Consider the following 13,100-nt stretch of genomic DNA (forward strand, 5'->3'; position numbering starts at 1 on the left):
CTCAAATGAATCCTTATATTGTGGGGTTATGGCTTCATTTGAAATGACTGGTGGATGATTTGGACACAGGCCAGGCCCGCCTGGACGGAGCATTCTGCTCCTACACCCAAGAGGACAAGCAGGACTACCTTGCCAAAGCGTATGCATCCGGAGTTCGCAACATCGAAATGGAGTCCTCCGTATTCGCTAGCATGTGTAAACTAAGTGGTTTGAAAGGTAGGCCTGCAGTATGTTTTGAAGTCTTATAAATGTCAAGAGGAATGTGCATTTTGTTTGTTCAATGTGCAGATTCAGTGCATTATATTTTTGTAATTATGCATGTATCTTACTGCCGTACTAATTCACTTCAGTATTCTACAACTTGTATCATTGTTTTGGTTAAGGGTTTTGTAAGTAATATAATCATTTAAATTATACTTTTACATCTTGCTTGAAATGCCCTCTTGACCTATTTTTTTCTCTTGCCTTCCCAAGCTGCTGTGGTGTGTGTCACACTCCTGGACCGCCAGAAGGGGGACCAGCTGAGCGGCTCTCATCAAGTCCTCCATGACTTACAGCAACGGCCTCAGATTCTAGTTGGCCACTTCATTAAAAGTCAGCTAGAGTCCTCAGGGAAAATCTAAGCTGAAGATTGTATTGGGAAAATCTTAAAGTCTTTGAGTGGAATGCATTGTTTGATAGTTTTTGTTTCTGTGATTTTATTAATTGTGCGTAGCTCAAAGCCTGGAAATCCAGAAAGCTGTAGGGTCTGGCAACGAGTAATGAAAATGGCCCAACTCGAGGGGCGTCATCAAGCATGCATTTGAAAATATCACTGCATGCAATTGGATAACGCAACAACCAATCAGGAAAAAACATGGGGTGACGTATCCAGTGCGACACTCTCTGATCTCGCCGGCAGGGATGTCACGTGGTTCATGTAAACCTGTATGATTCCAAAACACGTTGTGTTGCTGTGTTCTTCAATGGGACTGACGGCAGCGATTGCAATATTGAATGGTAAATATAAATTAAAAATGTTTTTAAGTTTGAGGGAAAGCTTAACGTTCGTGTTAGCATGGGAAGCAATAGGCTGACTTTAGTGTCTTAACCTTAACTTTTACCTTATATCTGTTCTGATTTCAAAGACGATTCAAGATGTTCATTTTTGCGCAACTGGACTATTGGATTTCCTTGATTCACTTTCAGATTCAGATTCAGATTCAGCTTTATTGGCCAGGTTTGCGAACAAACGAGGAATTTGACTTCGGTCCCTTAGCTCTCTATGTACAACACTTAACCTACACAACACACAACATTTAACCTATTGTTAATATCTAAAAAAGAGAAAAACAGAAAACAGTACAAAAAAAAAAATATATATAAATAAACGGTTAAGTATACAGAATAACAATACAATACAATAAATAACAATAATTATAATAATATAATAAAATAGAGGGTGGGGGCTAATTCTGAGCGTTCAACAGAGAGACTGCTTGGGGAAAGAAGCTGACTTTGTGTCGGCTGGTTTTGGCAAACAGTGCCCTGTATCGCCTGCCCGAGGGTAGGAGGTTGAACATTTTGTGACCAGGATGTGAGGGATCTAGGGCGATTCTTGTTGCCCTTTTCCTGACCCTGGACTGGTACAGGTCCTCAATGGTGGGAAGGTCAGCTGCAATGATCTTCTCCGCAGCCCGTATTGTCCGTTGCAGTCTGGCCCTGTCCCGTTTGGTGGCTGACCCAAACCAGACAGTGATCGAGGTGCAGATGACAGACTGGATGATGGCTGAGTAGAAGGTGGTCAGCAGCTCTTTAGGCAGATTAAACTTCCTTAGTTGTCGCAGGAAGTATAACCTCTGCTGGGCCTTTTTCTGGACAGAGTAAATGTGGGGACACCATTTTAGGTCCTGTGAAATGGTTGTACCTAGGAACCTAAAGGAATCGACAGTGGACACTGTGTCGTTCTGGATGGTGAGGGGGGGGAGTGGGGGGGGACTTCTCCGAAAGTCCACTGTCATCTCCACAGTCTTGTTGTGGTTTAACACCAGGTGGTGCTGACTGCACCATTGGACCAGCGCTTCCACCTCCTGTCTGTAAGCAGACTCATCACCATCCTGGATCAAACCAATGATGGTGGTGTCATCTGCAAACTTCAGGAGTTTTACACACGGGTTCTTTGAGGTGCAGTCATTGGTGTAGATGGAGAAGAGCAGCGGGGAGAGGACACACCCCTGTGGGGCGCCAGTGCTGATGGACCGGGTTTTGGAAGAGATGCTCCCCAGTCTGACATGCTGCTGCCTGTCAATCAGGAAGCTGATGATCCACTGACAGGTGGTGACAGGCACTTCGAACTGGGTGAGCTTCTGATGAAGGATTTCAGGGACGATGGTGTTGAACGCCGAGCTGAAGTCCACAAACAGGATCCTGGCATACGTCCCTGGGTAGTCGAGGTGGTGCAGTATGTATTGTAGTCCCATGTTGACAGCATCATCCGCCGACCTGTTTGCCCTGTAGGCAAACTGCAGGGGGTCCAGCAGGGGACCTATAATGTCCTTCAGGTGGCTCAACACCAGTCTCTCAAAGGATTTCATGACCACAGACGTCAGGGCGACAGGCCTGTAGTCATTTAGTCCTGTGATGGAGGTTTTTTTGGGGACTGGGATGATGGAGGAGCATTTAAAGCAGGAGGGCACTTCACACAGCTCCAGGGACCAGTTAAAGATCCGCGTGAAGATTGGCGCCAGCTGTTCAGCACAGACTTGCAGACAAGAGGGGGACACACCATCAGGTCCTGGAGCCTTCTTGATCTTCTGCTTCTGAAAGAGCCGGCACACATCCTTCTCGCAGATAGTTAGTGCAGGTGGGGGGAGGGGGATGGGTGATGAGGGAAAACCTTTTGTGCGTGAGGGGTGTGACAAAGGGTGCTCTTCAAACCTGCAGTAAAAGTCATTCAGGTCGTCTGCCAGTCTGGGATTTCCTGCAGGGTGGGGGGATGGTCTCTTGTAGTTTGTAATTTGTTGCAGGCCTTTCCAAACTGATGCAGGGTCATTCGCGGAGAGGCTATATCTTAGTTTCTCACTGTAGCTTATTTTGGCTACCTTGATCTCCTTTGTCAACTTGTTCCGGGCCTGCTTATATAGGTCCCGGTCCCCACTACTATGGGCCTCCTCTTTAGCTTGACGCAGCTTCCTAAGATTAGGAGTGAACCAAGGTTTGCTGTTGTTGTATGTGCAGAAGGTCTTGGTCTGCACACAGAGGTCCTCGCAAAAACGGATGTAAGATGTTACCGTGTCTGTGAGGTCGTTTAGGTCTGTAGCTGCAGCTTCAAAAACGCTCCAGTTGGTGCAGTCAAAGCAAGCCTGCAACTCCAGCTTTGATTCCCTTGTCCATTTTTTTAAAGTCTTTGCCACAGGTTTAGAAGTTTTTAGTTTCTGCCTGTAGGTTGGGATGAGATGAAGCAGACAGTGGTCGGAAAGTCCTAGAGCTGCCCGGGAAACAGCGTGATAGGCGTCCTTCAAGACTGTGTAACAGTGGTCCAGTGTGTTTTTGTCTCTGGTGGGAATCTTGATATGCTGTCTGTATTTAGGGAGTTCCTGGTTGAGTTTGGCGTTGTTAAAATCCCCAACAATAATAACGAGAGAGTCCGGGTGTTTTTTCTCTATGTCCGTTATCTGGTCGGCCAGCTGTTGCAGCGCGTCTGCGACGCACGCTTGTGGTGGTATGTAAACACCAACCATAACAAATGAGGAGAACTCCCGCGGAGAATAGAAGGGTTTACAGTTTATGAAGAGAGACTCTAAGTGAGGGCTACACGTCTTTTCCAGCACTGTAACATCTGTACACCAACCAACGTTTAAGTAGAAGCAGATTCCTCCGCCTTTCGTTTTCCCCGAAAGCTCTGTGTTGCGGTCCGCCCGGATGAGTTGGAAACCGGGCAGCTGAAGTGCGCTTTCCGGGATGCGTTCACAGAGCCAGGTTTCGGTGAAACACAGGGCAGCGGATCTGTAAAAGTCCGAGTTGGTTTGATTGAGAAGCAACAGCTCATCCATCTTATTTACCAGGGACCGGACGTTTGCCAGGTGAATGGCTGGAAGCGAGGTGCGTAGTCCCCGCTTCCTTAATTTCACAAGCGCTCCTGCTCGTATCCCCCGTCTGCGTCTCCGGCAGATGCCAAGGATAACCGTTGCTCCTCCGACCAGGATTTCAATAAAACTTGCCGAGTTAGTAAAAACTGGAGAAAAAAATCCTGTAGAGGTATGCCGGATGATTAAGAGCTCCTCTCTGGAAAAAGTTGCTGGTGAAATACCACCGAAAACATAATAAACAGACAAAAACAAACAAAGTACTAGAGAGCGAAGTACCGAGGCTGCCATCCGCGGCGCCATCCTTACCCGTGGTCAGAGAGCGCTTGAGAAAGCAGAGTAGCAAGAGTCCATTTAGCATTTATTTTCCAACTTCTTCTGATGAGGCAGGAGCTCACCACACAACCATGATACTTTTAAGACTAAGCCATACAAAGTATCGCATATTAAAGAACAAATCATTACGCTTGGAGGAATTAAATAGTATTTCTTTATATTAAAGGTTGGGTATGGAATTCGCTTTTTTGGCCATTTTTGCAAAATTACTTGAAATCCTTATCATAACCCGCTTACAGCCACTGAGTTAGAAGTACTGACATGAAAATTAAACAAGTCAATCATCTGTGGAACGGGCAGGGCTCGAAAAACTCCAGCCAATCATTTGGATTGCCACCGAGTTGCATTGGACAGTAAGTACGTCAATCAAACGGTCGTACTGCACTCCCCCGCGCCCCGCGCGCGACCCCTTCGTGCAGTACTCGTGACCCAGAGCTCGTGACCCAGAGCAAGCTCCTGTTTGTTGTTATCCTGCGGTAGCTACTGGAACTAGTTAATCCACATTTGGACCTAGCAGTAGAAGACAATTTCGATGGCAGACAAGACGCCACCATCCCCACCACCACCACCACCAGCAAAGAGAAGGAAAACTCTTTTTCAGAGAGTAATTGATGATAAAAACGCTGAAAGAGAAAAACTGAAATCAAGAATAATCCTAGGCGCTGCTTTCGAACGTTGGCGGCAACTGAAGGACGAGAAGGGTCTAAAAACCGATGCTTGTGTGGCGGTTGACCTAGTTTCAAAGTTTATACCGTTTATGCTCGGTAATACCGGTGTTGAGACGAGTGTATTACTCGGTGTGAAAATGTCCACACCGCGGCAACCCTAGTGAAAACCAGGACTTCCAATACAATTATATGAAACAAACATACATTTTCTAAAAATAGTAATGATTTATGTGACCGTTTAATGTTTATAACATCTGGTGCAACCATAGGGAACGTATTCTCAGCAGGGGGTGCTGGAAAAAAAAAACTCAGCCTGCACTAGACTCGCAACTCGTTACATTGATAAAAAAAGATATATAGCAGCGCAGCTCAATTACACCAGTGCATGCGCGCACAGTTGAAAATCGATCGTTGTGTTCACTTCCTTCACACCATGGTTCACATCCAGCTGCTCACAGAACAAGTTTAGCGCACCACCGCTACCCTCACACTTTTTCATATAACCTTTTTTCAGCACTAGGTCATATGAGCATTAAGTAAATGCTGCGTCTCAAAATGCCTTGGACAGCAGCGAGGATGACTCGCTTTGCCACGGGCCGAAACAGTTCGGAGCGACCACAGCCAGAGCGAACACAGCGGGGCAGAGGAGTGTCAGGAATAGTCTTTGGTGTACACATCAGTACGGCCTATTTGCGCTACTGTTTAGTGGCAATGCAGTGTTTTATTCTATGCCTTTTTATTTTCGTATATTATTTCAATGAATACAATTTATTTATTCATAAAAACAAGATCTGGTCTTCAAATCTTTTTTCCAAATATAGGTCGTCTTACAATGGGGTTCGGGTTTATATTCGGACCAATACGGTACAGCGGGCGCTCACATGACGTTAAGCATTTCCTGGTGCATAATGTGACGCTTCAGAACCTAAAATCCCGTTTCTCCCCGTTGACACGACAACACATAACCGGCGTTTTCAGAAATCTCCACTTTGGCCGGAGTTTTTTAGAAAGGATCGTTTTCTGTGATAAGACAGGGCCTCGGACAGGGGGTGTTGCAGCACCCCCACTTCTCGCGGTACTGGGTGCAACTTACAGCTGAATGTAGTGCCATGTTGTTAAACGAAAACCTACGCTAGCCTGGCTCGCTCTCGCGCATCTCTGTTCGCGCTCGTGCATGATTGCGCGTCCAGGTACTTGGAATGGGTGGAGTCAGAGTCAGCGTTGAAGGAGAGGGGGTAGGACCATTTGAGTTGTGTATTTTCAAAATCTGCTGGCGTTTCGCAAATCCCATACCCAACCTTTAAACAATCGGTGAGACAACAAGTATGTGTGTGTGTGTGTGTATCCAACTTAAAAAACCAGAACAAAGTGAAGGAACAGGGATGAATATTGAATATATAAGTGTTAACGAGAGGAATACGGTGAAGCAAGACAATTAAAGCAATACAAGTAAAATGGACCACTGGTTATAAAACCCTCCAGCAAATGCAGATTCCACTGCCTATCATCTGCACGCTGCAAAGGAGGATACACCATGTAAAGCTGGACCCAGTGTTTGAGATGCAGAGTGTTGTGAAAAAAATCACAAAGATTCTAAGAACAACGAAGCAAACATACAGTAAGTGTTGTTGCGTTTTTTCTTGAAGAAAGTGGTCCAATCCTTGGTCGCTTTTAACTCACTTTATTTGTTAAAGTAGGCATGTTTCGGTATGGTAACTATGAAGCTTAAGGGAGGGAATTGTATCTAACGCGTGGAGAGGAAAATACCGTGATCTACTTCAAGCCCCCCGGGCTTAGGCCCGGTGGCTCTCCGCCGTCTACCTATTGATCTCTGTCCCCTCCAACTGAATCACGCGCTATTGCCCGTCAAGTGGGCGTGGCCTATTTGAAGTGGGCGCGGCCTATGTGACGTTTAGCCTCGGTTCCCCACCTGTCTAAGGTGCTGCCTTCTGTGGATGGAGTAGCTATTGCAGCCTTCAGTAAGGTCCTGCTCCCCTTGTGGCTATGTACAGTATTTACGGCTTATATAATAATAATAATAATACATTTAATTTAGAGGCGCCTTTCAAGACACCCAAGGTCACCTTACAGAGCATATAGTCATCATTCAAAACTATGTAAAACAGACTAGGAATAGAAGGAAAACAGAGGTTAAACATGAAGAATAATAATAATTAATAACACTCAAAGACGCCTAAAGTGAAGGGGGGACCTCACTAACCACCACCAATATGTAGCACCCACTTGGGTGATGCACGGCAGCCAATCGGTGCCAGAACGCTCACTACACACCAGCTTGAGGTGGAGAGTTAGGGATGAGGTGGAGATGGTGGTATGTTCGGTCCTGCTTCCTAATGGCTATGTGGGGGCAGCTTATGTGCTTAAAATACGTAACTGAACAAGCTGGCAAAGTAGAGCCAGGGGGTATCAATAAATAAAACAAATTTAGTCATGTGGAACAAGAACAACAAATGTGCAAACAGGCGTGTGTGTATATATTAGTGCTGTAAAGCGATTAAAGTATTTAATCGCGATTAATCACATTAATGTCATAGATAAAAAAATTCTATGCTAAATATCCCTTGATTTCTTTGTCCCATCAATTTCTCATTTTAATGCTCTTATCAACATGGTGCATTGGCTTGCCTTGTGCAAATGTTTTTTTTATTGATAACAACATTGCCATATAGGCCTACTGATCAAAACAGGACGATACAAAAAAAAAGCCTATAGTGCAATTAAACGATGAACATACAAACATACTGCCTTGAACATAGCAGTCAGGCTACTGCTTCTTTGTTTTGAGCCAAAGAAAAAAAAAAATGCGTCAATCGCGCGATAAAAAAAATTAACGCCGTTAAAATTGGTTTGCGTTAACGCCGTTAATAACGCATTTAACTGACAGCACTAATGTATATCTAACTTGTAAAACAAGAACAAAGTTAAGGAACAGGGAGGAATATTATTAACTTCAGCAGCATCCACCATCAGCCGCATACACCAGCAGCAGCCGCCGCTAGTACCAGCAGCCACCACCTGCAGGAGAGTGAAAATAATCAGACAAGACCTTGAATAGCCTGTAGGTCAATGAGTTTCCCACACATGAAAAAATTGCTGCCAAGTTGGGGAAGGGGTGGACAGAAGCTTACATTAAGAAAAAAAAAGAATGACACTACTGTCTGTAATAACATTTGAAAGCTCGTCATTATGGCTTATCTTTTTTGTGTGGAATTATTTCTATTCATGTATGTAATCCAACAGCCTTTTCTAGGGTATAATTAAACAAAGGCAACCTTATTTCTACTAACTATAGCTATCTATATACTATCAGACACACAGTACTCTAACACCGTAGCTAACACCGTCAGGTTCAGCAGGTTAAACCCGTCGTTAATCAACCTTATTGATCCTATTAATCCTACATCAATAACTAACTAAATAAAAGTTGAGATTCACTACTTAACTTCTGGTGCAGTGATACCGTCACAGCTGGCGAAATCGAGCTGACTAACTAGCAGGCAAGGACTGAAAATCGGTCGTAAAAATATGTATAATTATGCTGTGCACATACAAATAAAGATCAGTATATACTTCAAAAAGGCCCTCTGATATAGAGGGTTGACAATTCAAAAGAGGTAGCCATTTAATAAATTTACCCCCGGAGATACCTTCACAGATGGTGAAGTCACGCTAACAAACTAGCAGGCAATCGGTTGTCTACAAAGATAAAAATATACATAATTACACTGCATATACAAATAAATATTAGTATATGCATCATCAAGTGCCTCTGATACAATATAGACAGTTGACAATTCAAAATAGGTAGCTATTTGATGCAGTGACTTACCTCAGAAGTTACTCGACGGCCAGCAAGGGAAATGAATCATCTACGCCGTAAATGGATGTTTTGGTACTATGCGAGGCTCCATACCCGGAAGTAGGCGGCAAAAAACGCTACAACGGAGTCCAATGGAAGGGTTGCCACTCTGTTATATCTATCACTCTGCGCTAAGCTACCAGCGGAGCTAACCGATAGATTAGACTCTTGCCGTATCTGGTCGGTAAAACAGCAAAAACGTCCTTCTTGCAAAGGAAAGCTTTGAGCGCTGTCTTCTGTTCCTCTTTTAGAGGAAAAGCCAAGTCTGACATGTCCACACGTAGCCATCTTGCGATGTTTACTGACAGATTCGTAGCAGCTCTGTCGTCATCTGTTTAGCTCGCTTCTTGCCCTCCTATATCAGATACACTGATGTGATTGGTTAATGTTTGGATCCAGGGGAAACGGGGAACGTTGGTGTAATCCATTTGTATGGTACGCCGGTGCGTACAACCGGTTCTAGCGAGAACGTGACGTACTTTCCTGTTTTGCAGCACTTATAGCATTCCCGTTTCCCATTGGCTAGTCATTGTTTTGTTAGCTACATTAGCCTCTTTAGCAAACCAGCTCGAAAACACAACTTGACTTTGTATTGCGCAAACAGCTAGACCGTGCAATGCATACATTGACTTCACAGGTGGGCATGTCCACCTAGTACACATCTAGGTGGACACGCCCACCTGTGAGGTCATAAGGGACAGATTTCCAGAACGGCTTGAAAAACGGCTAATCAACCCACACGTGATGGCATGTCATGGGACCTTTAAGAGAATAGCGATTCCAGCAGCTGTGGGATTTTAGTGTTGAGGGTAAACATGCTTGTACTAATTGTACAGCCATTTATAAGTAACTTACTTATTAACTTACTGTTACCATCTAAAATGCAGTTTCGCAGTTTGCAGATGATTATCTCCGGTACGGAGACATCAGTGATGTCGAGACATTTCCACGGGCTGTTCATCAGGCACGGTTGCATGTTGCTACTGAGCTGCTTCAGTGTAAGGTCAGTGGCATCAAACACTGCACGAGAGCAGTGCCATCAAAATAGTTTCGTAGTCAAAATCCATACAAATTCCCTCCCCTCAGTCACATAAGGTGATCAGTCTATCAGTCAGGGTAATGTACTATAAACTTTAATACTTTTTCAAAGAGCCCATGCCATTAAAATCACATTTTTCCTATTGTTTGTTAAATAACATAGGTCTGAATAAGTTTGTGAGCTGTGGTAAGTTTGAAATCTATGCAGTTTGTCTGCTGAATGCAATAGGCAATGAAAGGAAAAAGGCAGAAGAAATGAGCCGATCTGGATAAGGTGACACTGTGACGTAGCGTTGTCAAATTATTATTCATGGCCCTGCCCACTTGGTTGGTTCGTAACCACCCACAAGAATTCTGAAGGAGTCGTGATTGAGCTAGTGCTAAATGCTAATACGTGTACGGTAGTTGCTTAGTTCGTAGTAACAGGCTAGTTACAGAATTGTGAATGCAATGGCAGAACGACAGTACATGAACATGTACATGAAGTACATGAACTGCGACATGCTGCCTGCCGCCGGTTGCCGCGAGGCACCACCGCCGCGAAGCACCACCGCCCGGCAGCGGGCAGCCGGGCGGTGGTGCCTCGCGCCCGCAGCAGGCAGCGCGCGGTTCTGTCTACTACAGATTGATGTGGAAGTGGAAGAACCAGAGACGTCGGAGAACCCGACGAAGTCCTTTGTGATTCATTATATCGTCTGGACGTGCACACAGCTTTTGGCCGTGATAATATGTATTATTTGATATAGATATCTATGTATTATATGATATTATTTAGATATAGAGCTCCAGGACTGTAACGCAAGTGTTGTACACTTCCTTGTTATTTGGATAACCGTTCTGCTGTTGGTGTGATGGCGCATAACACGTCGGACTCTCGTCTCTGGTATTTCTACAACGAGACTCGTAGTGGGGGTTATCTCAGCCATGGTTGAGAATGAATTGGGGGAAAGGAACTTTGGCTTTGACTCCCTGAAGTAGGCATGTACCACGACATGGAGGAGAAAGGGATTGTTCACCGCGGTCGTCTCCCGCCGGAGCCTCGCTGCCGATGGACCACCGCCTCGGCTTCAGGAGGCGGTGATTAGCGCTGACCGCTGCCGAGGCGGCGGGAAGCAGGGCTCAAGCGGGATACATTCGCGGCCAACAATCCCCTTCTCCTCCATGTCGTGGTTCATGTACTTCAGGGAGTCAAAGCCAAAGTTCCTTTCCCCCAATTCATTCTCAACCATGGCTGAGATAACCCCCACTACGAGTCTCGTTGTAGAAATACCAGAGACGAGAGTCCGACGTGTTATGCGCCATCACACCAACAGCAGAACGGTTATCCAAATAACAAGGAAGTATACAACACTTGCGTTACAGTCCTGGGGCTCTACATCTAAATAATATCATATAATACATAGATATCTATATCAAATAATACATATTATCACGGCCAAAAGCTGTGTGCACCTCCAGACGATATAATGAATCACAAAGGACTTCGTCGGGTTCTCCGACGTCTCTGGTTCTTCCACTTCCACATCAATCTGAAGAAGACGCGGTCGTTTGAGATTCATAATAGCCTATCGTCTGGAGGCTCACACAGCTTTTGGCCGTGATAATATATATTATATGATATAGATATCTATGTATAATATGGGTTTCTAAGAGCCATTGCGATACATCCACCGTAAACAGAGCGCATGGTACCGTGGCTACAAGCTGCTCAGGGCCAGGTGATAATATATATTATATTATATTATATAGATATCTATGTATAATATGGGTTTCTACGAGCCATTGCGATACATCCACCGTAAACAGAGCGCATGGTACTGTGGCTACAAGCTGCTCAGGGCCACACCCCCACCCCCCTCCTTGACCTGCCTTGACACGCCCACCGTAACCAGAGCGAATGGTACTGTGGCTACAAGCTGCTCAGGGCCACACCCCCACCCCCCTCCTTGACCTGCCTTGACACGCCCACCGAAACAGCGCGTTTGGGGGAAGCTCAATGTGCGACTGGTTCGGAGTGGCTGTAACTCTGCACCACGGCTGAATTTCGGGGACGTCTTTGAATACTGTGTTTGTGGCCCACTAATACCTATATTAAAGCATCCATAAAATAGCATGGCATGGGATCTTTAAACATAACTATTTATTACACTTTTAATTTAGTCATTTGTTCAGTGCTGAAAACATAATGCTTTTAGTGTCTTTATAGCATAAACAATAGGGAGGTATTTGTGACACATGTATATATTTAAGTATACTATGTGTGTGGATACTTTTTTGAAATGTATTTTCTATTTTATTCACAAATTATACATTATAGTGTACCATGATTTATTTACTCACAGAATGATTGGAGTTTTAAAAGCTTATGAAAACCTTTGTTTCTAGGGAATGCAGAGGACTTCTGTGTGGTGTGCTCCTTTGCCGAAGAAAATGCAGATGAGAGCATGATTGAAAAGGTAAAGTATCACGTAAAATATGTGCTTTGTATTATTAATTGACTCAAAAATGTGTGTGCATAATACCATACAATGTATCTCATTGTAAATTGTAAGCCTCTTTTAATTGTTTGATTTGGTAGGTGCAGTGTGGATTGTGCAGTCGGTGGGCAAATTTTGAGTGTGCCCAATATGCCCATGAAAATAAGGCTGTATATATTTGCAAGAAATGCCTTAAAATAAAATAAAGATTTGAGATCTTTTGGCGGTTTTTATTATTGGATCTTTTGAATAATTATTATCTATTGCACATATACGCACACAGAATCCCATTCACAAACATATTTCTTACATTACGTACATTGCACATACTGTACCGCTGAAATATTCAATATACGTTATTAAACAGCATCAACAGTGTACATAGGGTGAGTGTAAAATAACATGATTCTGCAGTGGGTGCATTATTTGATAGAGGCTATTGGTCTATCCATATACGGTACTCCTATCTTAAATAAAGACGTTATAAACAAGTATCAAAATATGCTCCCCATATTCTTACAGTGTACATAGGGTGAGTAGTGGTTTCAAATAATCTGATTCTGCAGTGGGAGCATTATTTGATAGAGGCGATGGTCTATCCACACACGGTACTCCAGCTATCTTAAATTAAGACGTT

General features: G+C 44.2%; 1 protein-coding gene and 1 long non-coding RNA gene across 6 annotated transcripts in view; both read left to right on the forward strand.

The window, feature by feature from the left end:
- upp1 (uridine phosphorylase 1) overlaps window positions 1–666 on the forward strand; it is a 32,212-nt gene extending 31,546 nt beyond the window's left edge. For both annotated transcript variants that reach the window (XM_060053022.1, XM_060053021.1), the window contains exons 7-8: window positions 70–216; window positions 475–666. In XM_060053022.1, coding sequence (XP_059909005.1) covers window positions 70–216; window positions 475–623 — 296 coding nt within the window. In that variant the 3' untranslated portion in view covers window positions 624–666. The remainder of the gene's footprint in view (window positions 1–69; window positions 217–474) is intronic.
- Window positions 667–9,055: 8,389 nt separating this feature from the next.
- Window positions 9,056–12,684, forward strand: LOC132458764 (uncharacterized). Of its 4 annotated transcripts, XR_009525940.1 has the most exons (4): window positions 9,056–9,757; window positions 9,844–9,951; window positions 12,372–12,442; window positions 12,565–12,684. It is a non-coding gene; the product is annotated as an uncharacterized LOC132458764 (long non-coding RNA). The 4 variants fall into 4 exon arrangements; XR_009525938.1 differs by having other exon boundaries at window positions 9,060–9,951; XR_009525939.1 differs by having other exon boundaries at window positions 9,060–9,757; window positions 9,844–12,442.
- Window positions 12,685–13,100: the final 416 nt, after the last annotated feature.

This window comes from Gadus macrocephalus, chromosome 6 (genome assembly GCF_031168955.1).
Source record: "Gadus macrocephalus chromosome 6, ASM3116895v1".
NCBI classification, from domain to species: domain Eukaryota; kingdom Metazoa; phylum Chordata; class Actinopteri; order Gadiformes; family Gadidae; genus Gadus; species Gadus macrocephalus.